Genomic DNA, 27,160 nt, shown 5'->3' on the forward strand with positions numbered 1-27,160 from the left:
GAACAAATCATGAAATACAGTTCATGATATTCTGTCTCAAATTATTCTTTTTACAACACCCCATTTATCATTAACTCTTGCTTTAGAGTTAGTGGGCTCAAGGGAGAGCTGCTAACCATAAGTAATAAAAAATCTTCTCCATTGGTCAAGCCAGGCTCCAGGAAACAGTCACGCACTCGAGAAACATTTGTTGAGTGCCTTCTCAGGGCTTAAATTAATAAACGAGGCACTACACATACACCTAGGATCTTTTGAGGGCAGGGTCAAGAGCAGGATGGAACTTTTAAAAACTCACACACAAGTGCCTGAAAGAGGGAGAAACTAATAACCAGAGTGGGGAAAGGACTTTTTAGCTCTATGCAGGTATAACTCTTCAAAATTCATTCTGAAAGCCACTGTTTCAAAATTAAAATGGAATTATAACAGCACGATAACACAAACATAACATTCTTTAACTTCACAACTCTTCACTGCCCCACTAGTGAGACTAGATCCACAGAACAGCTCCAAGAAACACAAGAGCTTGAGATCACAGGACAAGCTAACTTTAAGAAGGATCCAAGAATCAGAAAATTCTACTGCTTAAGAGAGAAGTTAACATTTATTTTATATTCAATTTTTCTTTTGTTTTGATGAGAATGCCTTCCAAGAGTTCTCAGCCTACATGTAAATTAAGTTGCTGTTATTACGACCAACAATTGCCTTAGGTACTATTTCCGAACTGTTTTACCTTAAAAAAAAAAAGCACAGCTATTATTTTTACCAAATATATGCCCTTGAGATATTTCTCTTAATTTTATAACACTCCCTAAAAGTGTAATAATCTTATTATTAAAGTAAAATCTTAAGTATTGACCACTTTGAACCCTCGGGAAACAGGTTTTCTGAATAGCCATCTTTCTAGAGATCTAAGGCTCACCTGGCTGCTTCTTCACCCACGTACAGATACATCACCGACTTCTCTGTTATGGCAGACCAAAAATGGCCACAGATCCTTGCCACCACTCCCATGGAGAGGCAGTCTATTTCCTCTCCCTTTGAGTCTGAGCTGGCCCTGTGACTCACTATGACCAGAAGCACGCAGTGAAGAGATGCTGAACCCTGTCACAGCATTCACATGCTTGAAACACTCCCTCTTGGAACTGGTTAGCTGTCCTTCTGAGAGACACCCAAGCCACATAAAGAGGCCACTGGAAAGAGACCAAAGCTGAGCTTCCATCTACAGAAAGCACAGACCACCAACCATGTGGGTGAGCCATGGAAGATGCTCCAGCCTAGTCGAGCCCCCAGACGACCACAGGCCCAGCCAACATGACACCCAGCAGAAGCAGCACCTATGGGAGTCCAGTCACCGGAAGAATGGAGAGAGGGAATACAAGGTCACCGTTGTTGTAAGCTTCTAAGTTCCAGGGTGGTTTGTCTTGCAGCAACAGACAACCAAACAATTGCCTAATAAAAGAGAGTATACTCACAATTTAACTTTTTCTTCATGCCTCAGGGTCACTATTACATCAGTACCTATAACAGAAAGATGTCCTCAGATTTCCCTCAAGTGTCCAGGGGCCAAAGGCCAGACTGCAGCCCCGGAGCCCTGCTTTTCTCCAGGGATTCAGTACCCACATCACACTGCAGTCTGCATCCTTACCCAGCGAGGCCCTTCTCTGCTGTTCTAACCTGCTCTGCTACCTGGCGCATTAGAAACCAGTTAGGCTTGTTTGACAGAAATACCTGTAAAGGTTGAATCCACAAAGGGCTCTATATTGAATCCAATGAGTCTGAGGGATAAAGCTATGAAGTTTGTGACATCTGTTTTGACTACTCAGAGGGACTTTCTGCTGCTATATAGTTTGAGCTCCAGATTTGGAGGGCGGAGTGGCTGAGACCCCACTAGAGGCTGAGCTTTGAGCCTACTGACCCCCATGATATACACACAGCTCTGCTCATTTATCCTGCAACTGGCATGAGCCATGTCAATGTTTTCTCCCAGAGGCAATTAAATATACACAAGAGATCCATGTTTTGGCCTTTGGCAAATTTAATAGTATAAATACTATTTACATAAATAAGGGAAAACAAATAATATGGTAGGTTACATGTCATTCAAAATAACATTTAATGAAAATTGTCCTGTTATCAGTATAAATTATATTCTACTACAAGAATTTTAAGTCTGAAAGATGGGCATTTACTCCTTTTCAAAGCTATCCTACGTGTATACCATAGATTGCATAACTTATCAACAACTGCCCTTCAAAGTGAATCTATTACAACTCTTAAATGAGCATTTATGAAAATAAAACATCTCTAATATAACATGATACAACCTCAACAAGACAGAATCAGAAGTTGCTGTAAGATGAGCTGTGTCTGAGTCATACGTGCTTGGCTCTGGTCCAGTAATGCGAAAAAAATAGTCCATAATAAAGGAAGGATAAAGTCTGCAAGGGATCAAGTGAAACAAGACTGTGAAATTTGTCCTGAATAACTTTTAGGTTTCACTGTTTGATGATCCTCTTCTGCATTTTCCTGTGTGTGTGTGTTCAATTTAATATAAATGCATTCTTCACACCTGGCAAATTCTCAAATGTACAATTTTAGCACTTCATAGAGATCTGGAGATTTCCCAACACAGTCTCTGGACCTCTTCCCTTCTCCCTAACAGGTCTGCGTGATCTCATCCAGTCTCACGGCTTTCATGCCATCCACACGAGGAGGAGTCCCAGGTACACGCCCTGCCAACCCTCCCTTCTACACTTCAGTCTCACGCATTCAACCACCTACTCATCATCTCCCACTTGGATATTTAATAGGCATTTCAAACTTTACATGTCCAAAACTGAGCTCCCAATATCCACCCCAAAGCCTCAAACCTGGTCCTCCCATCTCAGTTAATTCCTTCTTTTCAATTGCTCAGACCAAAAAATTTGAGGTGATCCTTTTTTTTTTTTTTTTTTTTTGCTGAGGAAGATTCACCTTGAGCTAACATCTGTGGCCACTACTCCTCTATTTTGTATGTGGGTCGCTGCCACAGCATGGTTGATAAGTGGTTAGGTCTGTGCCCAGGATCCGAACACACAAACCCTGGGCCACCAAAGCAGAGCATCCCAAACTTAACCAATATGTCACTGGGCTGGCCCTATCTTTGATTTTTCTTTATTTCAAATCCCACATCTGATCCAGCAGATGTGCTAGGCAGAATAAACGCCCTGCAAAGATGTGCATATGCTAATCCCTGGGATCTGTAAGTATGTACTTTGCATGGCAAAAGGGATTGCAGATGTGACTAAATTAAGGACCTTGAGATACAGAGATTATCCTGGTGACCCAATCTAATCAGAAGAGTCTTAAAATCAGAGAACCTTTCCCAGCTAGAGTCAAAGGGAGATATGATTATGAAGGAATGGTCAGAGAAATGTTAACATTGTTGGCTCTGAAAATGGAGGGAGGGGGCCATAAACCAAAGAATGATGTGGGTGACCTCTAGCAGCTGGAAAAGACAAGCAAACGGATTCTCTCCTAGAGTCTCCAGAAAGGAAAACAGCCCTGCCAGCACCTTGATTTTAGCCCACCGAGACCCGTGACAGACTTCTAACCTACAGAACCGTAAGATAATAAATTACCACTACAGTTGTGGTAATCTGTTACAGGAACAATAGAAAGCCAGTACATCTGATCATGTCAGTTCTACCTTAGCAATATATCAAGAACGTCACAACCTCCACTGTGAACACTCGGTCTGACCCATCATCCTCTCTCACCCGAATTACTGTAATAGCCTCCTGACTGGTCTTCTTGTTTCCACTCTGAGCCCCTTTGAGTCAATTCTCAATCCAGCAGTCAGAGCGCTCCTCTTAAAGTCAGCTCATGTGTCCTCTGCTCAAAAATCTCTAATGGCTCCCCATCTCATCCCCCTCCGAGGAAAAACCAAAATCCTTCACAGCATCCACAAGCCCTGTGGGATCTGGACCCACCCCTTCTCTGCCCTCTCTTCCAACAGCTCCTTCCCTCGCTCCCTCTTCTCTAGCCACACTCAAACACCACGGCACGTGCCTGCCTCAGTGACTTTGTGCTTGCTCTTCGCGGTCTGAAGTGTCCCTTCTTGAGATATCCAAACAGCTAGCTCCCTTACTTCATTAAGGGTCTCTATCAAATGTCAACTCAGTGAGGACTTCTCTGCCACCTGGCCACCCTGTCTAAACTTTTACCCACAGCCCCATGCCCCAAAGCCACTTTCTACCCTCTTTTCCTGCTTTGTTTTTTCTCCTTAACACTCACCACAATCTAACATATCTTTTACCCTTTTATTTTGTTCATGTTATTTTGTTTTATTTTGTTCATGGTTGGTGGCCTCCCCCAGAACGCAGGCACCCTCAGCAGGGATTTGTCTGTTTTGCTCACTGTAGCTACAACAGAGCCTGACACATAGTAAGCATTCAATAAATATTTCTTGAATGAATGAACGATGTTAACACATCAGAGATATTTTTGTTCAGCTTTCCAAGTTGCCCTATATTAAGTCAGTGACCAGGTCCTTTAAAACTCCTCAGGACTCTGCTCCTTCCATTTCCCTAGTCCTTCATGCCAAGATGCCGTGACAATCTACTTGTCCTCCTTAGTCTCTCCACGGCAACCCATCTCACATAAATTTGCACTTTCATTATTTTACTCTTCTCAAAGTCCAAGGTAGCTCGCTACTGCTGATTGAATAAAGTTTAAACACTCAGGAATTCACTATGTTTCTGGATTTCTGTGGCTTTTCTGTCCCTTTTCATGAATGATATTTGACAGACTCTGGTATTATTAAAGGACAGACCTGACAATTGGTGAACCCCCCCATTCACAAACTGAAATATTTGTACAGGCTCTTGATTTTCCCTTGAATCACACACCCAAACGACAAATTAACTCCTTTTTCAACATTTAGTAAAGTTGTTTTTCTCTTGCTCCCTTCAGAAGAGTTATTGTGTAGAAAATAACAGGTCTGCACAGAGATTCAGACAACGGCATGCGTCGTGCTTATTCCAGACCACTGACCTCTGGGGCTGCTTGTACATAACCAACATTGAGGATGCAACATCCTTAAATATTAGGGAACTACTCAACTATCTGTACTACTTACTATCTTTTCCCTATATTTTTAGTCTCTCTATTTAGACTGTGTTATTGGAGATATATCCTCTTTGGTAATTTCCTCAGTCTGAACCCAAATATAGTGGGTGCTCAACTAGCAATTAGAGGCTGAGTAGATAATAAATGAATCATTTTCTGTTCTTTAGGGATTTTATGCTTTTAAGACTAACATCTGATTGTGTCTTTTCGTAAGTGTTATTCCTCCTCTAACAGGTTTTCTCTATCCTCAAGTTTTCTCAATCTCAATGCCTACACATTCACGTCTTCCATTTTCTTATTCAACCAATACTTGAGTGCCTACTAAGTGTCTGCACGGTGAACATACCGATGACACAGTGTGAACAGGCAGCTCTGGTTTTTGTCCTCATGGGGCTTACAGTCTAGCTGAGGCTGAGGGTGGGGTGAGAAACAAAGACCCTTAGTCTTGTAGTCAAGTAGCTACAAGAAGGAAAATGTGGCTGGTACATAATAGGAGAGAGAAACAGTCTCTGGTACAGACAAGTTCATAGATGAGACAGGGGCCAGATAACAAAAGAATTGATATGTGATGGTAAAGAGATTGTGTTTTATTTTAAGTGCCATGGGTCTAACTCACCCAGTCATTTCTTGATCAGAATTTTTTTTAGTCTCTTCATGCTTTTCTTTACAATTCTTCTCTTAAATCTGATAGGTTACTCTATTTTCTTGTTTTTTTTTTTATTATTATTTTTTAAAGATCTTATTTATTTATTTTTTCCCCCCAAAGCCCCAGTAGATAGTTGTATGCCATAGCTGCACATCCTTCTATTTGCTGTATGTGGGACTCGGCCTCAGGATGGACAGAGAAGTGGTGCCTCGGTGCGCGCCCGGGATCCAAACCCGGGCCACCAGCATCAGAGCGTGCTCACTTAACCACCAAGCCACGGGGCCGGCCCGGTTACTCTATTTTCTTAACATTATCTATAATCTTTCCAACACCCACCTTCAGCTTTCTTAAAGTCATTTGTGAGATCAAGTTCTAGGAGAGCTGGTGACAGTTTAATGCAAATGGCAGAATGGAATAAACAGTGGGGTGATGGAGCAGGCTTACCAAGTAGAGCAGTAACAGAAACCAATAAATCACTTTCATGTGAGAAAATTATAAGAAATATTAAAAACTAAATAACATTTCTTGACTTGAGCATTTTACACTACTTTCCCATAGGTCTATAAAAATAGGTCTGTTCTATGATCTAATTCACAGCCAATGCCTTTCCATCTCTATTGTTTAGGAAAAGCTCTTTAGGTGGAAAAAGTACACACACACACACACATATACATAAACACGTCTTGCTTTTAAAAAAATTATTCTTTTTTATGACTCTGAAATTTGTTTTGACACTATCTGACCAATGCACTATTCTTGAAGAATTGGTGCTATTCTCTATCAAAGCTTTAGAAATATTTTAATATCTATTTAATGTCTCTTTATATACTGTAGAGCAGAAAACCATTTATTATTCACATGTTTGCATACAGGATCAAATAGAGAATCAGTGATTAAAAAAACAAAACCTAAGGATGAATCATCTATACCACTAATCTTAAAAAGTTGTGCTTTTGTCGTTTATATTAAAAACTCAGATATGCCCTAGTGTTGCAGATTTCTGAATCTCCTGGAAGAAATACCACCTTGATAAATTGAGCTCTGACCTCTATTATGATAGTATAAACGCTGAAAAAATAAAAGGTACTAAGTCTATCCTTGTATGAGGACAGCTTAGTAAAAGGAAACATCTGTCTACGTGGAACCTTTGGAACCAAGCTGCAATACTTCCGCAAACACTCGCTGCACGTACAACACACTTATTCAGACTTGCACTTTTTGTCTCTCGCTCTAGGTTTACAGCAGATTTCCTAAAGTCAAGATCCATTTCTGAGCCATCTTTGCAACTCCTACAAAATAAGATAAAGGGCTTTGCACAGACTATGTGATCAATAAATATCTGCCGAACTAATAAACCACATACTTATAACCCATGATTATGTTTAGAAGAGGGAAGGTTAATGAGGCATTAGGAGCGAATAACAACAGTCTTCAGGATAGAGGGCTATTATTTTTTGAAGAACGGGATCGTTGGTCCAATATTCCATGCCAATTCTATTCAGAGTGCTTGTTCATGGCAAGATAAGGAGCTTGCAATAGAATGTAAATCAACTCATCATTTCCTTCATGAGGAAGTCTTGCTATTAAAAAAGTTACTGACCTAAACAGTACGATCAGTGCCATAGTCTATGTACAATCTGGCACAAGCTCCTCATCTCACTGCAAGCCAGTAATAATCTGTGGACTGGCACTGGCCTGCAGACCACACTTTGAGAAGCATGATTCTATACTACCAATAAAGTTGGACTGATAATAATGATAACAATAACGAAAATGATCATAATTCTACCAATTAGTTTTTATAGTGCTTACTGGGTGCCAGGTGCTACAGGCACTTAAAACTTTATACAGATTATTTCATTTAAACTCTAAGAACCTCCTGAGGGTTTACTTTACTATTTCCATTTTTCAAATGAGGAAATTTAAGCCTTCAGGGTTTAGTTAATTTATCTAGCTTCTAGCAGCTCGTCTGTGGTAGAACAGGTGCCTGAAGCCAGGCAGTGTGCTCTCAGCTTCACCCCAGTCAAGCGTACAGTGTAGGTGTAACCATGCTGCCTCCTGACCGCATTAGGAACGTGAGCTCAGGCTGCAACACTGGGGTGAAGAAATACTTGACACTATGAGAGATGTCAGGCAGGGTGGTCTGGAGGAAACACATAAACCAGAAAATGTATAGTTCTTTTATGGAAAGAAAAACACTGAAAAATTTTGAAAAACATGGTTCTAATCACCCACATGGAGTTACAGTCAAATATTTAGTACATAAATTTTATCTCCCAGGCATGTTACACTTTAATTGTAACAAAAGACCTATCAGTCCTGGGACTTTAGAAGGTTACCCCTTTGTCTGCCTTGGTTTTAACTGGCTCAGAGCTCCCAAAAGTATATCCTATTTGGTTTCCAGTATCTACTTAAAACTTTTCTTGAACAAGATAAGGTAAAAATTCAGAACTTATTTTAATAACCTTATTTCTAGACTTCTAACAAGTTGACTTTATTTTGATCTTAAGTAGCAAATCGAATTAATTGGCTTTTAAAAAACACTCAAAAAAAAGTGATTCACTTTTAACTCAATATTAGTTCATACCAAACGATTCACTTTTAACTCAAATATTAGCTTCAATAACCAATCCTGCACAATTAATTCTTTTTAAGAATCCTACATTCTACTGGTAATTTAAAACTTTTTAGACATATACAGGAAGACTTCCCAAGCTCAATCAATGCCTATGTATTATAATAACATATCAAGCCCCACATATAAGTTTGTAAATCAAGGGAAATTTTGTAAATTTTGTTGGAATTTCAAACGACTGCGCCACTCAGTGCTTTTCAATATTATTTTGATGATTATTTTTTACTGCATAGTATTCTAAAAACTAACATTGAGTAAAAGCAGAATTAATCAAGGTGCTAAAACATTAATTTGGCTTACTTAGGCAATCTAGTTAGATACCTGAGCAAATGGATGAGATTCACTAAAAGCTGAAATCTAAATAGGTTATTGCCAGTCTCCCTAAGGAAGTTAACATATTTATTTTACCTTTCACATATACAAAATGAACTTTTTACCCATCTTTTTTTTTAAAGACAGTATTTGCATCATCATAACTCCTGCAGTTACATTTTACTTGAATTATTGTTCCAAATAGAGATTGTGAAAAACCACAAATATCAGGAAATTTTCCTTTTTGGTAACAAAGTAATAGGTAGTCATTTTGCATTAACTTTAATAAAACAATAATAGATTGAAAAACTATGTTGTGCGTTCTATGGCAGGTGGAGGAAAACGTAACTATTTCAGGGAATGACAATACATGAGCCCCTCAAGAGTAGGGACTCTGTTACAGGAGTCTTTCCAGATCTTCACCTTACCTTTCTGGCCACTCCCCTTTAGTCTCCTTGGGTTCTTCCACCACATCCTCTTTCTAATATAAGATATCTATGTACCCCAGGGTTCCATCCTTAACCCTCTTCTCACTCCACATAATCTCCCTGGAGAAAATCATTCACATTTTAACTTCAGTTGCTGAATGCTTGACCCAAATGTCTATCTTCAGCTCAGACTTCTTTCTTTAGTTCCAGACCTACATGTCCACTACTCCTTACAGGACATCCCAACTTAGATGACAGGCGTTTCAAGCATTAATGTTCAAAACTGAACCCATCATCTAGCCCATCTCCTACACTCCTCAAAATGAAAAAGAAAAAGACCTCTTTCCTTCTTTTGTGTTCTAGATTTCAACAACCAGCAGAACAATCCCCTCTATCAGCTGGGAGTCATCCCTGGCTTCTCCCTCTTCTTTACCTGCTACAACACCGAGACCCGTCAATACTACCTCTCAGCGGCCCCCTCCCCGCATTCCCACCACCACTGCCTTAGTTATCTCATTTCACCATGGAATTACTGCAAAATCTCCAATTTTGTTTTTTCTGCCTCTAATGTTGGCTTTCCATCCATCCGTCTTTCACATGCTGCCAGTGATCCCTTTCAAATGCAAAAGTGATTGTGACCCCAATCCTTCTCACTACCTCCAGCATAAAAACCTCACTCCTTAGGTTCTTTCTGATTTAGCCTCTATTTGTCTCTCCAGCCTCACTTCCTTCCACTCTCTTCTAAGTTTTCTCTGCTCTGGCCACAATGAACTACTACTAAGAGCTGTCCTTTCTTGCTTCTGTGTCTTTGCCCAAGCTGTTCCTCTGCCTAGGAAGCCCTCCTGCCCTCACACACAATCCATCCAGTCATTTCCTATTCCCTTACGAACCGAATAGCAACTCCAACACCCAGGAAGTACCTAACACACTCGGGATGCTCAATAAATGTTTGCTGTATGCCTGAATCAATAACCCTTTACAGTAAGAAATTCCTTACAATACACAAGATATTTTCATTCCTATCTATAAACACATTTATTTTGATTCTCACAACTCAACTATTAGACAACCACTGCAAGTTTTATTATCCCCAGTTATCAATGAGGAAATAGTAGCTCATGACTTTCCAAGGTGGCATAGCTAGAAATTAATGCAATCATCCCTAAAGGCTTGTCCTCATTCTATTATGATCCTACTTAGATTATCAGGTATACTCTGAAAACCCACTATGAGCTAAAAGGAATAGAGAAGCCTAAGTCAAGGACTCAGCTCCTAAAATGTTTAATCCAATCAGAGGCACAAGATGCATATGCATAAAATGAGAGAAAACTCTAGAAGAAAGTATAGTATAGGGCAAGGTGCCAAACTGTGCAGTGCCCCCAGAAGGAGAGAGAAGTGCATTTAGTGGGCATTAGCCTAATCCTAGAAAACTTTCCAGAAAGGTGGGAGAGGGCACCATGGTCCTGCAGCCTGATTATACAATGAATGAGTAAAAGGGTTGAGAGGTGGGCATTCCTTGAGTCCAACAATTTGAATGTAGACCATGCCAGATCTGGACGACAAAGAGGAAACAGCAAAAATGGAAATTTAATTGTTTTCTACCTTTGACTGAACTTAAGAGTTGTAGAAAGTAACAGAGAGAGGAAAAAGTACCCTCATTCTGGTAAAATAAAAAACAAACAAAAATCCAAAAACAAAAAGAAAACTTCTTCCAGCTTATGACAGTAAGGCTGGAAACAGAAATAACACATTCATTGGCTTTTTTTTTTAATCATCCTACTTGCATTAAATAATGTTAATGTCCTACTAGTTATTTTTACTTTGAATTCTGATATGGCCAAAAGATTTAAAAAAGAAAAAGAAAGGCTACAGCTGTCTTTTCATTGCTACCTTGTTCTTCTCTGGTGATAGTGCTTTAGTTTGCTACATTTAGGTAAGCATCAGCAAAGTAAACAATAATGTAACTATTCTAACCAGTGATGAGCTTGGAAATTTTTTTTTTTTTAAATCAGGACTTTGTTTTTCACTTGACCACCAAAAACATCCTGAACGTGCCAGTGAAAAGAAATAGAAAATATAGTGGTAGAAAACCCCAAAAAGAGACAACCAGCACCTTTACCATCCATCTCAACCTCTATCCCATTAGCAACTTTCTGACCTCAGGATATTTCCTCCAATAATAAAGCATATCCCTTTATCCAAAGTAATTTTTCTAAAGCTCTTCCCATTCATTCAATAGACATTTAACAAGTTCATTATACTGGGTGCCTGCAGGGAGAAAGAGAAACTGAGTATTGTCCCTGCCTTAGACATTTTAGTGCTTTTCCCTCCCACTGCTTCCATCCCACAACCAGTCATTTCTTCCATAAGTACACTATCCCCTAAAATCAAATGTTGCTTTTCACAGTTGCCAAAGTCACCTATTACCCGAAATATGTCAATGCAAGACTTCCTCAATGTCAACTTCACAGCTACGGATAAAATCATTCTTCTATACTACTATAAAGTATTTCACAAATACATAGCTCTATTTTTTTCAACCTTAAACTGTGTGCAGCTACCAAATTCTTGAGTCCTTATTACTTTAGCATGGAGATCTTTATTACTTTAGCATGGAGATCTGCAACGTGGTTTCTTTCTTCTGTTCTTTTTAAACACAAATGCCTAATCCTTTGCTGTTTGGGAAATTTTTGTGTGTGTGTGTGAGGAAGATCAGCCCTGAGCTAACATCCATGCCAATCCTCCTCTTTTTGTTGAGGAAGACTGGCCCTGAGCTAACATCTATTGCCAATCCTCCTCCTTTTTTTTTCCCCAAAGCCCCAGTAGACAGTTGCATGTCATAGTTGCACATCCTTCTAGTTGCTGTATGTGGGACGCGGCCTCAGCACGGCCAGAGAAGCAGTGCGTCAGTGCCAGTGCGCGCCGGGGATCCGAACCCAGGCCGCCAATAGCGGAGCACTCACATTTAACCGCTAAGCCACGGGGCCGGCCCTGTTTGGGAAAATTTAACCCATCTCTTTTTTGTGTTAATAAATGCTAGGTTTTTATCACTATCTTGTCACTTTTGATTATGATATTACTAATGAGCATCACTATGTTTGTTCCTTGGATGAAAAGACCAATTCATGATTTTGCTAATAATATGAAAACTAGAATCTAAAAATGTTGTACAAAGTAGTGTTGCTCTTAGACACTTTCTGTCTAAAAATGCATGTTTCAGAAACAGATAGTTAAGGTACCATGAAGTGTTTACCTTCCGACCTGAATTTATTACTTTAATATTTTAGCTTATGAATTTATGGGTTCTGTATATATCACACTGCTTGTCAATATACACACACAAACCTTCTTGCTTGGGCAATTAATCTGGAAAAGTTTCCCTAGAGTCTGAGAGAGGAAAGCTTAATTTGGTGGAATATAATAAATGTCCGTTTCCATCACAGAATATATGCTTCTCAGGTTCAATTAACTTCTGAATGATTCTCTAAGAGGAAAGTAATTCTCCTTGGTGTCCTTGTCATCTACGCAGTGGAAATCTCTCTAGTGGCAAAAGAATGAGTAATCACTTACATGACCCAAAAAGGGCTCCTTTTCATCTCCCTTAAGTACTGTCGAGAGCAGCGAGAGGAATTGATGGAGGGGGCCATAATCTCCAGACGTGAGGACAGAAATCAAGCATGCAGTTTTCCTCCCACCTGCGCGTTCATGCTCCTTTTTCTTCTTTCCTTCTCCATTTTACTCTCCTTACAGCTCGTTTTTCTTAACCTATGACACTCTCCTGGCTGTTTGAATTTTTACAACCTACCAGATAAAATCCCTTGTGATCCTCAAAGCTTCCTTAAAGCACAATCTGCATCAGTGTTTTAAAAGCCAGTATTATGAAAGACTATGGTGTGGGATAACGCTACATTTGTTTAACAGCACTACAAAGTTTTGGTAAAAAACCTGCGGGCTGATTCCATAACTTAACCGAAAACCGGGAGGATTGAAACAAACGAAACAGACAAAAAAAACTAACCCAACCGGCAAGATCCGACCCGGGCCCGCGGCCTGAAAAGTGATACTTGGGAGGACAGAGCACTGCAGGGAAAAGGAGTTCTCGGGGCTTCAGGACTCAAGAGCACGCTTGGCCCCGGGCTGACCACTGCTTCCCGCAAACGTGGCACGGCTGACCCCCTCCCGCCGCCGCGGGACCCCCGGCGGGACGGGGGTGTGCAAAGGTCGGCTCCTCCCGCCGAGACGCGGGCTCCGGGCGGCGGTGGCGGGGAGGCCGCCTTCCCCGGCGGCGGCTCGGGCGTCGGGGCGGGCTCGTCCGGAGCCAACGGCGGCAGGGGCCCCCAGGCGGCGGGGGCGCGCGGAGCCCCGCGGCCGCAACAGGTGCGCCCGGGCCGCCCACCGCCCCTCCCGCCGCCGGGCCGGCCTTTACCTGCAGCGGCGGCTCCCGAGTCCCGGGAGGGAGGCCCAGGCCCGGCCGCCCTTCCCCACCGGGCAGGCCGAGCTCGCCGGACGCACGGGCCGAAGGACCGACGGACGCCTGGCGACGGCGACGGCGGGCCCGCAGGCCCCGCCCTAAAGGCGCAGGCAGAGGCCGCGGCGGGGGCGCAAGGGCCGCCAGGGAGGCCGCGACCGCCCGACCAGGCCTCAAGGGCAAAGTCTAGAGCCGGCGACGGGGCCGCCCCTCTCGCTGGGTCCCGGCGGCGACGCGCGGGCCTCGTACTCGCCCGCGTTTCCTCGCGGCTTTTGGTCCCTCCCACCCGCCGTCCTTCTTGCCCCTCCTCCCCCGCCCTCCGGGTTGTCAGGGCAACCCGAGCGACGCCTGCCCCGAGGAGAGGCGTTAGGAGGGGCGGCGGCGGCGGCGGGGCTCGGCCCGTGGGGGCCCGGGAGCAGCTGACCATGGAGCCCCAGAGTAAGGCGGCGGGGGCGGGCCGGGGCTCCCCGGGAACGGCTCCGCGGGCTTTTAAGGTCTTTGACGTGGAAATACGGGTCTTCCCCACGAGTTTTCTCTCGTGGAGAGAAGAGAAGGGGGCTGAATCCTGCCGAGGGTGTCCGCTGGGAGCCAAAGGAGAGGTCGGTGGTGTGGACGGGAGGAAGCAGCGCCCCCAGCGTTCCTTCCTGAAATTACCCCCTAGCAAATTCATTTATTGTTACTATTACTGTCACATTTCTTGTTACTATTATTGTCATTATTTTAGTTTGGTAGTTTGATTCATTAATTGTAAATAGCAATCCTGCTTTTAAAATGTCAGCCATTAAACGTGCAACGAGGCTGGGTCTTATATTTATTGGAGACCTGGTCCTCTTTCAATAGTCTGAGATTTGAATCAGAAAAAAAAAATTGAGCTTTGTTCAAGAGTATTTGGTTCATTGCTAGAGGTTCTACGAGGTAGGACACGCAAAAGTTTTTTTGAATTTCTTTTTCTGTTTCCCACATTATTTGGCAAAACGTGTGCAGTCTAGAGTTATCAGGTCTAATACAAGCTTTAACTCCCCCCCCCCCCCAAATCTCTCTAGGGACATAGTGCTTGGTCCTTCTTGCCCAAGCTAATGTTTTATTGCTCCCTTTGTTCTTAAAATAAGAATAATGTTTTCAATAGAGACTTGAATGACCTTAAACCTGTATAGAAGGATGCAGTTTGGCTCTCGAAGCCAAGTCGTTTTTTCTTGCACAATTTCAGAAATGGAAGTACTCAGACCATATCCATTCTCTGGGGGAAATGCTGGCATTTTTAAAGGGGGTTAGTTTCCGAGAAGAAGGTTTTAAAGACTTTTTCCTTTCTTTGAACTCATTTGCTGAGGACAAAGCTTACAAGTTGAGAGTTATAGTGCTTGAATTGATTTTATACAGTATCCTGCCATTTGCATTTTTAACCCTCTGGATTCTACATTTTATCTAACCTGTTGAAAGAAATATAACATACAACAATAGTAAAATTTTTTTTTAAATACTAAAATTTTTGTCTCATGTCAAACTGATGCCAGGCTATGTATGTTCTCTTTTTAGAGAAGAAATGAATTGAAGTGAAATATATTTTTTAAAGACAGCAACTTTATTTCTTCAAATTTGTTATTGTTTAAAAGTGTATACTATAAATATCAAGTTCTTCGCTGCTCACTGTCTTTATCCACTCACTTATTCATAGTATCTGTTATGTTTCAGACACTGTTCTAGGGGTTGAGGATTGACCAATGGATAGGACAGTGTTAGTTTTGTTCTCCCAGAAAAACTGAGCAGAGACTTGCCCAAGAACATCTGACGCCTCTCTGGGGTCTGAGATTAGGGTAAAGGAGATGGACAGAAGGCTTCCGGCAGGAAGTAATACTAGGCCTGCAGAATGACCCAGTAAAGAATGAGGGAAAGGGATTCCAGGCAGAGGGAAACCCCTGTGCGTAGGCCTTGAGACCTGAGAGAGCAGTGTGGTTTTGAGGCTCAGAGTAGGAAGATTAGTAAAGCTGTAGCTAAGACTGAGGGGGGTAGGAAAAAAAGAGACAAGGATGGACAAGTCAACAGAAAGCAGATCATGAAGGCTTTGTAAAAAAAACTATGTAAGAAATGTATTACATGTATGAATTATACATTTATATCTCATCTCATTGGATTTTAGGGTGGAAAATACTTGTTAAGAAATCTATATCTGGGGAATGACTATAAATTTATTCCTTTTGACATTCTTAAATGCTGTTATCGATTTAATTTTAGATAATTCAAGCAATCACCATTTACTGTAGGGAATTTTTTCGCAGTCTAATAAACACTATTTTGGGTAAATATTTATTAAATCATTCATTGTTAGTAAATATTTAAAAGGACAAGATTAAATGATCTTTAAGGTCCCTTTTAACTTCAAGATTCATATCCAACCAGATTTCACCTGAGACGTAAAGTTGCTTCATTCTCTCAAAAAAATTGGAGAACACTGGATATGATACTAACAAATATTACAGTTATATAAAATTACAGTTATACTGTTATCAATATTATATTAACAATATATCATATTGTTATGCCAATATTATCTAACATATTTTAAGCCTGATGTTTACATGGTATCTTTTATTATTGAGGAGTTTCAAATAACATTTTACAAGTGTAGTTGAATATCACATCAGTAAATTGATTAAAAGGAAAAATCCTTAATTGCTTTTAAGAATTAAACATATATCTAAGGACAACACCAAGGAACTACTAGAAATGTCCACCGAGTCTGTCTTATCCATTCTGTTTCCACACACTTGGGTTTCTATTACTTTTAGGAATGACCTTTATTAACTGAGTCATTAAAATCCAATAAACATAAACTCTTCAAACCCCATAGCTGGATCATACTCCGGCAATAGGCAGAGGATGATAGGGGCTACCACTGTTTTACAGAATAATAATAAGTCAATGATCCAAGAAATGACTCCTCAGGGAAAGGGCAAATTAAATAAGTTCACAACCCTGGGCTGTTTAGAGTGGTTTTGACTGTTGGCTTACACATTTACATCTTTAATTATTTTCTTCCTAGACTAACCACACTGTTGGAACAATAACCCATGTGTGAAATAACACGGAAAATGCACACCAAATTCCTTTTTGTTGTTGTTTTTAGAAAATATTTAAGTTCCGCAGTACTATCTCTCCCCTAATTTTTTAGTGAGTGACAATACCAAGGAGTAGCTTTGGAGTCTTTAGCCCTCCCTCTCATGATCTTCTCTAGCCCACCAAATCACCCTAAGCAAACACACAATCAATAAAAACTGTGTGTATTTATCAAATGCAGGGTCAGGATAAGCCCCCAGCTCCCACTCGCAACCATGTTGCTGCCTGTCCCCTGAACTCTCCTATATAAAAAGTCTGGGCCCACCGTAGGCCAGGCAGCAGTTTCCTGCTACATACCTGCCTTTTAAAAGAAATCCTAAATGGAGATCTAAGTTATTCGAATGACTGAGAGACTGAGGCGTACACCTAAGGAGTGAAGATGTCTTTCTCCAAACCTGTTTTTCCATTGGTCTTCCCCATCTTTGGATAGGATTTCACCACCTTCCCAGTTGCTCCAGCTGGAAATCTGAGAGTAATCCTTAACTCCTCTTTTGCTCACCACCCCTCCCATCCACCCCACCCACCAGCATGACTGTTTATTCCACCTTCAAAATACACCCTGAATGTGCACCTTTTTGTCCCTCCCTACTGTAATCACTGGTGTTCCAAGCCACCATCCTGCTTCAGCCATGATTGGAGGCTCTACTGATTTCTGCATTTCCTCTCCCCCACCCTCATCTGTGCTCCACCTGGAAGCCACAGTGACCTTCTCAAAATACACATCAGATCGTGTCACTCCCCTGCCAAAAGCGCTTCGAAGTTCTTATGACCTAGCTGCCTCCTCAAACTCGTCGCATATACGACCTTGGGTACGTTATGCCTCAGACATATTGGTCTTTTAGTCCCTTAAACCTATCAAGCTCCTTTCAGGACGGTGAGGCTTTGCACAAGCTTTTTCCTCTGCCAGGGATACCTTCCCTCCTGCTCTGGCAGGTCTCACAGTGTCCTCTGGTCTTGGCTCAAATGTTACCTCCTCATTGAGTCCTTCCCTGACCTCCTAAAGTAGGCAGTGCCTCCCTCCCTGATGTTATTCCTATCTCTGCGCTTTTCTCTTCCTAGCAGTGATCACGATTTGTAATTATTTTGCTAATTTTAAAAATTGGTTTCCTCCACTGACTTGTAGGGTAGTTGAAGAGGGCCCTGTCTGCCCTGCCTGCCGTTCTGTCTCTGTGCCTGACATGGAGTGAGCCCTGAGCAAGCATTCATTGAATGGATGGCACTGCTGTTAACAGCTGGATGCCTTATCTAATTTTATTTCCTTAAGAGTGTTGTTTGCTTAAAATAAGAAAGCAATTTTACTCGACAGCAGAAGTGGCTGTGCACCAGTGAAATTTGAAGCGCCTCTTGTGGAGTATGCTTCAGGTAGAGTTCACTTAAATTAGGTGTTTATAAATGTTAGGTCCATTACAAATATGGCCTTTTTTTTTCTTTACTAGCCTAAATGAGATGTTTTAAGAATCTCATTTTATCCAGTAAAATTAAGGAAATAGGCAAGTAATCTTATTTTGGGGATCAAAGGACCACCAGATCATAAACCCAGCAAAATTTTTGCTCTGTCGTGGGGTACTTGCACGTTAATTATCTGAGAGACTGGTAAGACTTTAAGAATAATAAATTACTTAAGCCCAGGACTGTTTTTAAAAGTCTGTGTAACAATTTTTTGTCAAGTAGTCTTAGCCTCTAAAGAATATTAACTCTATCAATTAGGTTGTAATTCAGGTATTATCATTAAGAAGTAAATGCTTATATAAATCAAGTTTAAAACTTGTTTAAAAACAATTTCAAAGCAACACCTTTAAAATAGCTGTAGTTTAAAATCCCCGTCAATATACTAAAATTCATTGCAATCCTGACCTCTGGATGCTCAGCCAGCCACAGGAAGGGGCAAAATGACTTGATAGTTGCAGCTGTGTCTCAGCAGAAGCTTGGGTTCACCCCAGCATTGTTCCCAGACCAAGTCTATTCCTGATACCTTGGATTTTAGCTCCTCTTGACAGGACAAGGAAGCACTGTTAGAACAGGCCTACTCTGGAGGACCTGCCCACTCACACCCAGGAACTGAACTAGCCAACCAGATTAGAGGAGGGGTTTGTGCATATCAGCATCATCCCTGAATGGCCTGAATGACTCATTAAGTACAGAAGGTGGTGCAAACTCATTAACGAGTAAACAACTCACACCAATGTTCTGTGCATTTCCATGCTCATAGGGCTGGGTGGCACGCCAGGGGCAAAACTGAAGCTACTTATCATTGGGACCCTCCTGCCTGCATTCTGGGGGCGTTTCTCTCCTAAGAGGCAGAAAGAAGGGAGGAGGCATTCCTTTCTCTTAGGCCCCAGGTGCCAGTTTCTTGAGTTGTGCCCTGCCCCCTTCCAGGTTGTCAGGGACCCTGCCTGGTCTTCTTGGGAGGGTCCTCTCATTCTCACACTCTCCTGCCTCCTTGTCTCTGTCTGGAATGCACTCATTGCCCATCCACCTATCTGTACTTTAAAACGTCTCTTGACATCTCCATCTCTTAGAAACTTTGCCTGTTTACCCTCCCCCAACTCAAATCAGAGTTAATTTCTTCCTCCGAGGTACTGTATCTGCATTTTATTATTCTGACATGTTGTAATTGATATATATTTTTATGTTCAACTCTCCTATTAGAAGTTAGCTTGAAATGGATTAAGGGCTTAACCATAAGACCTGAAACTGTAAAACTCCTAGAAGAAAACAGGAAAAAATCTCCTTGACATTGGTCTTGGCAATGATTTCTTGGATATGACACTAAAAGCACAAGAAACAAAAGGAAAAATCAACAAGTGGGACTACATCAAACTAAAAAGCTTCTGTACAGCAAAAGAAACAATCAACAAAATGAAAAGACAACCCACAGAATGGGAGAAAATATTTGCAAACCATCTATCTGATAAGAGGTTAATATCCAAAATGTGTAGAGAACTCATATAACTCAATGGCAAGAAACCAAATAATCCAATTAAAAATTGGGCAGAGGACCTGAGTAGACGTTTTTCCAAAGAAGATATACAAATGGCCAACAGGTACGTGAGAAAGTGCTCAACATCACTAATCATCAGGGAAATGCAAATCAAAATCACGATGAGATAACACCTCAGACCTGTTAGAATGGCTATTAACAAAAAGACAAGACATAAGTGTTGGCAAGGATGTAGAAAAAAGGGAACCCTGGTCCACTGTTAGTGGGAATGTAAATTAGTACAGCCACTATAGAAAGTAGTACAGAGGTTTCTCAAAAATTAAAATGACATTGACATATGATCTGTCAATCTCACTTCTGAGTACATATCTAAAGGAAATGAAATCAGAATCTTGAAGAGATAACTGCACTCCAATGTTCATTGCAGTGTTATTCATGATAGCCAAGACATGGAAGCAACCTAAGTGTCTATCTGTGGATGAATGGATAAAGAAGATGTGACATATGTACACAGTGAAATATTATTCAGCCATGAGAAAGAAGGAAATCCTGCCATTTGTTACATCAGTGATGGACCTTGAGGGCATTATGCTAAGTAAAATAAGTTAAAGAAAAAACAAATACTGTATGATCTCACTTATATGTGAAATCTAAACAAGCTAAACTCATAGAAACAGAGTAGAATTGTGGTTGCCAGGGGCTGGGGATGGGGGAAATGGGGAGATGTCAGTCAAAGAGTACAAACTTCGAGTTAGAAGATGAATAAGTTCTGGGTGTCTAATGTACATGATGACTATAGTTAACAATGCTATATTGTATATTTGAAAGTTGCTGAGAGAATAGACCTTAAATGTTCTCACCACACACACAAAAAAGGTAATTTTGTGAGGTGATGGAGGCGTTAGCTAACCTATTGTGGTAATCATTTCACAATATATGTGTATCATCAGGTTGTACACCTTAAGCTTACACAATGTGTGTCAATTATATCAATAAAGCTGGGGGAAAAAAGCCATGAGCTCTCATTATTTTCTTGCTTGAAGCTCTCTAGAGCACTTGGAAGAAACCAACTAACCCTAGTATACTAATTGCTCTTACTCAAGAGTTCTAAGACGGCAACTGCTTGGTTATCCTGGGCCTTGTACAAGATTTGATTGTAGGTGTCTAGTTTATATTTTAAGTAAGTTTTTGCCACTGTAAGCAACGGACTACTAGTGTCCCTTTACCACTGTGAGTCATTAATGTCTTTAAATCTGATCAGATTAGAGAAACAATTCCAGATAACCCAGTACCAATTCAGAAAACTCATCCTAAAAGTTCTGTTCTCTGGATCCCACTTCTGTATTAATGTTTGTATCAATTAGAGTTTAATCAGAAAAGCAGAACCACTGTGAGTGACATAGAATAAGGGATTTATTATAGGGATTAGACTTTATATAAGTGTGGGAGCAGGTGGAGAAATCACTGCAAAACTGTTGTCTTTCCAACTCTTGTTGGGCCTGATGTTGCTTTGAGTCAGCTGGACCAGCAGTTGGGAAGGAAAGCTGGATAGGCAGTTGGGGAGAGCGAGGGCAAATTGAGGCCAGCAAAGAAAAACTGGAACCCGCAAGCATAAACTGGAGCTCATGTCTGTCTCTCATCACCTTCAACGTCAGTGACATGTATGATCTGCGAGAGAAACTGGTGACCTTCACCATGGAGCTGTCCACATGCCTGGCACTGCACTTTGAGAAACTGAAGGAGGAGATCTGGAGAAATTTCAGATGCTGCCCCACATCAACAAGGTGAGCAGCAGCTGAACAACCATTGTACAGACTGCCACAGTGCCTGGTGCTGTGTATCATCCTTGAGAGAGCAAAAAGCAAAATGAGAGAAGCTGCTTCATTTCCCCGCTAAAGCTCTCACACATTCTCGTGGGGCAAACGCTAATCCAGAACAGGGAAGGGAATCCTGAGGGAATTCCTCAGTGTAGCTAAATTGGCACAATACAAAATCACCAAACCCTTTACCACATTTATTAGATTAAGGAAGCTCCCTTCTACTCCTGATTTGCTAAGGTATTTTTTTTTTAAATCATAAAGGAGCGTTGAATTTCATCAAATACTTTTTCTGCATCTTTTGAGATGATCATCTTTTTCAAACCCAATTAATGTGATTTACACTGATTTTCAAGTATCAAACTAACCTTGCATTAATGCGATAAACCCCACATGGTCATAGTGTGTTATTTTTTTAGTAGATTGCTGAATTTAATGTGCTGTTTTTTAAAAGGATTTTTGAATTTGTGTTCATGTGAGTGATTGGCCTGTAACTTTACATTTTGTAATTTCTTAGTCTAGTTTCAGTATCAGGTATATTTTAATCTCAAAAAATGAGCTTGGCTGGGTTTCCTCTTATTTCTGTTTTCTTAAAAATTTTTGTAATGTTGGTGTTACTTCTCCCTTAAATTGAAGAATACACCACTGAAGTCATCTGGAACTGGAGTTTTTGTTGTGGGAAAGTTTTAAATTATGGATTTAATTTACTTAATAGATATAGGAGTATATATACTTTTATTTCTGTTTAGTTTGGGTAAGTTGTGTCTTTCAATGACATTCCTTTTTATCTAAATTATCTAATGTATTGTCATAAGTTTGCTTATAATATAATAAACTCTTTGTAGTGTCTATAGGATCTGTAGTGATAACCTAGTTTATTCCTTATGTTCTAATTTGTACTTTATCTCTCTTTCTTGATCATTCTTGCTATAGATTTGTATTAGTTATCTATTACTGCATAACAAATTTCCTAAAACTTAATGTCTTCAGACAACAAACATGTATTATCTGGTAGGCAGACTTCTAAGATGGCCCCCAGAGTCTGTGTGTCCTCGTGTTATGGCCTGTATAATCTCCGCTCTGAGTGTGACAGGTATAAATTAGTCTTGGACTTGCTAGCCTGCACTAGAGAGATTCTCCTTGCTAGCTTGATGAAGTGAGCACCCATGTTGAGGAAGCCCAACTGCATGCAGCCTCTAGGACCTGAGGTTGGCACTCAGCCCACAGCCAGTAAAAAACCTGGGCGCTCAATTGTGCAAACACAAGGAAATGAATTCTGTCAACAGCCTGAATGAGCTTGAAAGTGGATTCTTTTCCAGTTACGGCTCCAGATGAGAACTTAGCCCAGCTGACAACTGACTGCAGCCGTATGACACCCTGAGCAGAGAACCCACTTGAGCTGTGCTCGAATTCCTGACCCCAAACAACGTGAGGTAATAAACATGTTTTCTTAAAATGTTCATTTGTGGTAATTTGTCCTCTTTGCAGCAATAGAAAACTAATATATTACCTCATACAGCTTCTCTGGGTCAGGCTTTCGGGAATACCTTAGCTAGGTGGTTCTGTCTTGGGTTGTAGTCCGTATACTAGCCAGGGCTGCAGTCATCTGAAGGCTTCACTGAGGCTGGAGAATCCAATTTCAAGATGGTTCACTCAACATGGTTGGCAAGTTGGCGCTGGCTATTAGTAGGAGACCTCAGTAATGTAAATTACTTAAGCACATTAAGTTCTCTATAGGGTTGCTTGGGTGTCCTTCCTACATGGTAGTTAGTTTCCCACAGAGTGAATGATCTAAGAGGAAGGTGGAAGCTGCAGTGTCTTTTATAGTCTAGCCTTGGGTATCTGTCATTTGCATTATTGTCTTGACACAGGTCAGCCCTATTCAGTATGAGAGAGTAAGGCCTGAGTAGCAGGAGGGAGAATCATTGGGGGCCATCTTGGAGGCTGGATACCACAGAAATGATCAATTGTGTTATACTTTTCAAAGAACTGGTTTTTGATGTTTTATGTTTTCTCCATTATGCATTTGTTTTCTATTTCATTGATTTCTGCTTTTATCCTTATTTCTATCATTTAAATTTGCTGTTCTTTTTTTTTTTTTATGAGGAAGATTGGCCCTGGACTAACATCCATGCCCATCTTCCTCTACTTTATATGGGACGCCACCACAGCATGGCTTGACAAGCGGTGTGTAGGTCCGCGCCTAGGATCTGAGCCTGCGAACCCTGGCCTGCCGAAGCGGAGTGCGCGAACCCAACCACCATGCCTCCGGGCCAGCCCCTTTGCTGTTCTTGTTTTAAAGTTTTTTGAGATAGATGCTTACATCATTGTTTTTCAGCCTTCTTTTTCAACTGCATGCATTGAAGACTATGAATTTCCTCTAAGCCCAGATTTAGCTGTATTCCACAAGTTTTTTCTTTTTTTGTAAAGTTGTATTGAAGTGTGACATACACACAAGAAAGTACACACCATTAAATGTAAAGTTTGATGGATTATCACAAAGTAAACACACTCCGTAACTAGCACCCAGATCAAGAAACGGACTACTACTAGCTATTTTAAAGGCTGAGTCTCATAATACTGTCAGTTACTTTAAAGTTCATGTCTGATAATTCCAGCACTTGAATCACTTGTAGGTTTGTTTCTCTTTTCTGTTTTCGCTCTTAGTTTTCACTCATTTGGTCATGTATCCTGGCATTCATGGTAATTTTTGATTGAATGCTTGCTTGACATTCTTTGTGAAAAATCATAGAAGTTATGGTAGATATTATCCATAGAGAATTTTATTTACTTTTGGTTGGCATTTAGGGCACAAACAAATCTCCTTAATTTAGTTGAGGGTGGTCTCTTTTCAGTTTGCTGTTATTCCTAGGATGTAGCCAATTCAGGGATCTTAGCTGAAAACCTGGGGTCTTTACTAGTGCCCCTGCTTTTCAGCAGGCCTTATACTTCATTTTTTGATCCTCAGCATCATGATACTGCCAATATCTTGCTTATCTGTGATCAGCAAATTCCTCAAGGAGGAATTGTTGGGCTCACTTCTCTGTCTTCCCTTTTCTCTAGGATCTTGGCCCCTTAAGCCTTGGTTGGTTTGGCAGTCTTCAACTCCAGTATTTTGTTTGCCGAGCTCAGTGTGATTGTTGCAATCTCTATGATGCTGCTTTCAGTTTGCATGCCCTAGCTGTGAATCAGCAAACGCCCCGAGGGAGAATGTAGGGCCAACTTTAGTGCTCTTTTCTTCTCTCTGAGACCTTGGCCCCTCAAGTCTTGTCTACATTTGTTGTACTCTAGTGCCTTCAAACAACTTGAGTTTTTTTTTTTGTATGTTATCCAGTTTTCCTTTTTGTTCTTTGTGTGTTAGCGTGATACCTGCTGGAAGCAGAAATTGGTAATTAACATTTTAACTGAAGACCCTTGAAGACATTTAATTCATAAGAATTAACCAGGGCTTTCAATAATCTTTTCTTAGCATTCTGTTTTGATTTTTTAATGTCTGAAAATATGTGTAAAAATTTATTAATCCAACAGCATTTGCCTATCTTTTAACCATTCAATATGTAGTTAGTAAGTGAAAAAGTGAATAAATTTTATACGTGATATCCATGTCTTCCAGTGTGTGAACAAATTACATAAACCCTAGTTAATAAAAATAATTTGAAACTTAAGTAGATGATATTTTTGTACTAATTCCTTGAGAAGAAAAGAAACTTCTGTAACTATTTTATGTACATTGCATAGAGAGCACTTTTGATGGTTAAAAATAATTATATGTATCAGAAATAAAACGAAGCCAAAGATAATTAATGAAATAGTTTCTCCAGGTGAAAATAGTCTATCTTTTAATATTTTGTTAATTTGCTTTAGCATGTGTTTAGGATAATCTCTGATTTTCCCAGAGGTGTTACTTCAGCCTTCTTGAATCTACTCAGATGTACTACTTGGATGGCATTGTTCTTTTCTCTCTGTTGACTGTACTTCCTCTCTCTGTTGACTGCTTTCCGATTTAGTCCACATTTTGGGATAAGGACACCACTACCTCTCAACTATATGTAATCAGTTTCAACACCCAAGGAGAGACTGAATTTTCTTTCTTAATTCTAATTCTAAAGTCCAAGGGAAGGATTCTTATTAAAACAGCTGTGTCCAGTGTCTACCCCATGGTGGAAGGAGCGGGGAAGGGCATGTCCACAACAACTTGTTTGCAGAGAAAGCTGAAAGGATCTGGGTGAGAGTCAGGGCATTGTCAAACAGGTGGTTGTACAAAACCACAGCAGTTTTATATTGTGTCCAGTGGTCCCGTATTGTGTCCAGTGGTCCCGTATTGTGCCTGGTGGTTCCAAATTGTGTCCAGTGGTTCTATATTGTGTCCAGTGGCTCCATATTGTGCCCAGTGGTCCCATATTGTGTCCAGTGATTCTGTATTGTGTCCAGTGGTCCCATATTGTGTCCAGTGGTCCCATATTGTGCCCAGGTGGTCCCAAATTGTGTTCAGTGGTCCCATATTGTGTCCAGTGGTCCCATATTGTGTCCAGTGGTCCCATATTGTGCCCAGGTGGTCCCAAATTGTGTTCAGTGGTCCCATATTGTGCCCAGTGGTCCCATATTGTGTCCAGTGGTCCCGTATTGTGCCCAGGTGGTCCCAAATTGTGTTCAGTGTTCCCGTATTGTGCCCAGTGGTCCCGTATTGTGTCCAGTGGTCCCATATTGTGCCCAGGTGGTCCCAAATTGTGTTCAGTGGTCCCATATTGTGCCCAGTGGTCCCATATTGTGTCCAGTGGTTCCATATTGTGTCCACTGGTTCTTCTGCTTGTTGCTGTGCTCCGTTAGAGGGAGGCCTATTCCTCCCTGATCTGTCTCCTCCAAAATTGTCACAACAGAAGCAGGGACTGACTTTTCATTGAGTTAATTCTAAGATCCCTTCAGAGAAGCAGGGACCTACTTTTTATGACTCAACTGTTTTATCTTGCTTAAGGTGACAAAGATGTGTACTGCTAAAAATCAAAGCATTATTGCAGCCAGGTCTTGCTGACTAGTATAAAGTTACCTCTTATTCTTTTATTCAGAGCATTCCAAACCTAAAGGCACTCAATATCTAAACCTGAATTTATTAGTTAGGCTTCTTGCTTCCCATTTCTCAGAGTAGAATTATGATGACAGTGTTCTTTAGGGAGATCCACGTACCTGTACCTGCTTTCTTGTCCTCCAAGGTGAGATGGTCACACACCGAACTTGAAGAAATCTTTTACACAGATTAATATGAAGAATTTAGCCTGGCACGATGAAATCTAAGAGGCATGAAGTAGCCACAGAATTCTCACTTTATGGTCTACAAGGGGAAAATAACTTGTAGTTCAACTTAGTATAGGATTCTAAGAATGAGGCTGATATGGAAATCATAATTGCACCATCACAGCCTACAGCATGGGAAATGTTCTTTCCACTACAGTGTTCTTGAGCAGCCCTCTGGACACAATGTGCTAAAAGCCGCCCCTATGTCTTTCACCATTAAAAACCAAATATGACAAAGTTCAGGACAAAACTTCCTAGTTTGTTTCAGGAAGGAAGTTGAGAATGGCTTAGTTCAGTAACTGCATGACCCGAATCAACTTTGGACTTTGAACATTTGGCACGCTTCTGCCTCACAGAAGGTTCTGCGTCACCTGTCCTAATGGGATAAGAAATGAAAAGGTCTA

General features: G+C 40.9%; 2 protein-coding genes across 8 annotated transcripts in view; one reads left to right on the forward strand and one right to left on the reverse strand.

Annotated features, from left to right (window-relative positions):
• Positions 1-18,640, reverse strand: part of DHX32 (DEAH-box helicase 32 (putative)) — a 60,394-nt gene extending 41,754 nt beyond the window's left edge. The window contains exons 1-2 of one of the 5 annotated variants that reach the window (XM_087432836.1): positions 13,557-13,813; positions 1,473-1,518 (exon numbers count right to left, since the gene is read on the reverse strand). The gene's annotated coding sequence lies outside the window, so the exon portion shown is untranslated. Of the gene's footprint in view, positions 1-1,472; positions 1,519-12,700; positions 13,107-13,148; positions 13,404-13,556; positions 13,814-18,563 lie in introns of those variants that run through there. The other 4 variants (XM_087432839.1, XM_087432835.1, XM_087432837.1 and 1 more) reach the window with 4 other exon arrangements.
• Positions 13,959-27,160, forward strand: part of FANK1 (fibronectin type III and ankyrin repeat domains 1) — a 100,300-nt gene continuing 87,098 nt past the window's right edge. Inside the window, exons 1-2 of one of the 3 annotated variants that reach the window (XM_087432850.1) lie at positions 19,091-21,434; positions 22,787-22,900. Coding sequence is in view for 1 of the 3 variants with exons in the window: in XM_014794066.2 (XP_014649552.1) it covers positions 14,024-14,036 (13 nt within the window). In the remaining 2 variants the exon portion in view is untranslated. Of the gene's footprint in view, positions 14,037-19,090; positions 21,435-22,577; positions 22,901-27,160 lie in introns of those variants that run through there. The other 2 variants (XM_014794066.2, XM_087432849.1) reach the window with 2 other exon arrangements.

This window comes from Ceratotherium simum, chromosome 6 (assembly GCF_057802395.1).
Source record: "Ceratotherium simum simum isolate JZ-2026a chromosome 6, ASM5780239v1, whole genome shotgun sequence".
Classification (NCBI taxonomy): domain Eukaryota; kingdom Metazoa; phylum Chordata; class Mammalia; order Perissodactyla; family Rhinocerotidae; genus Ceratotherium; species Ceratotherium simum.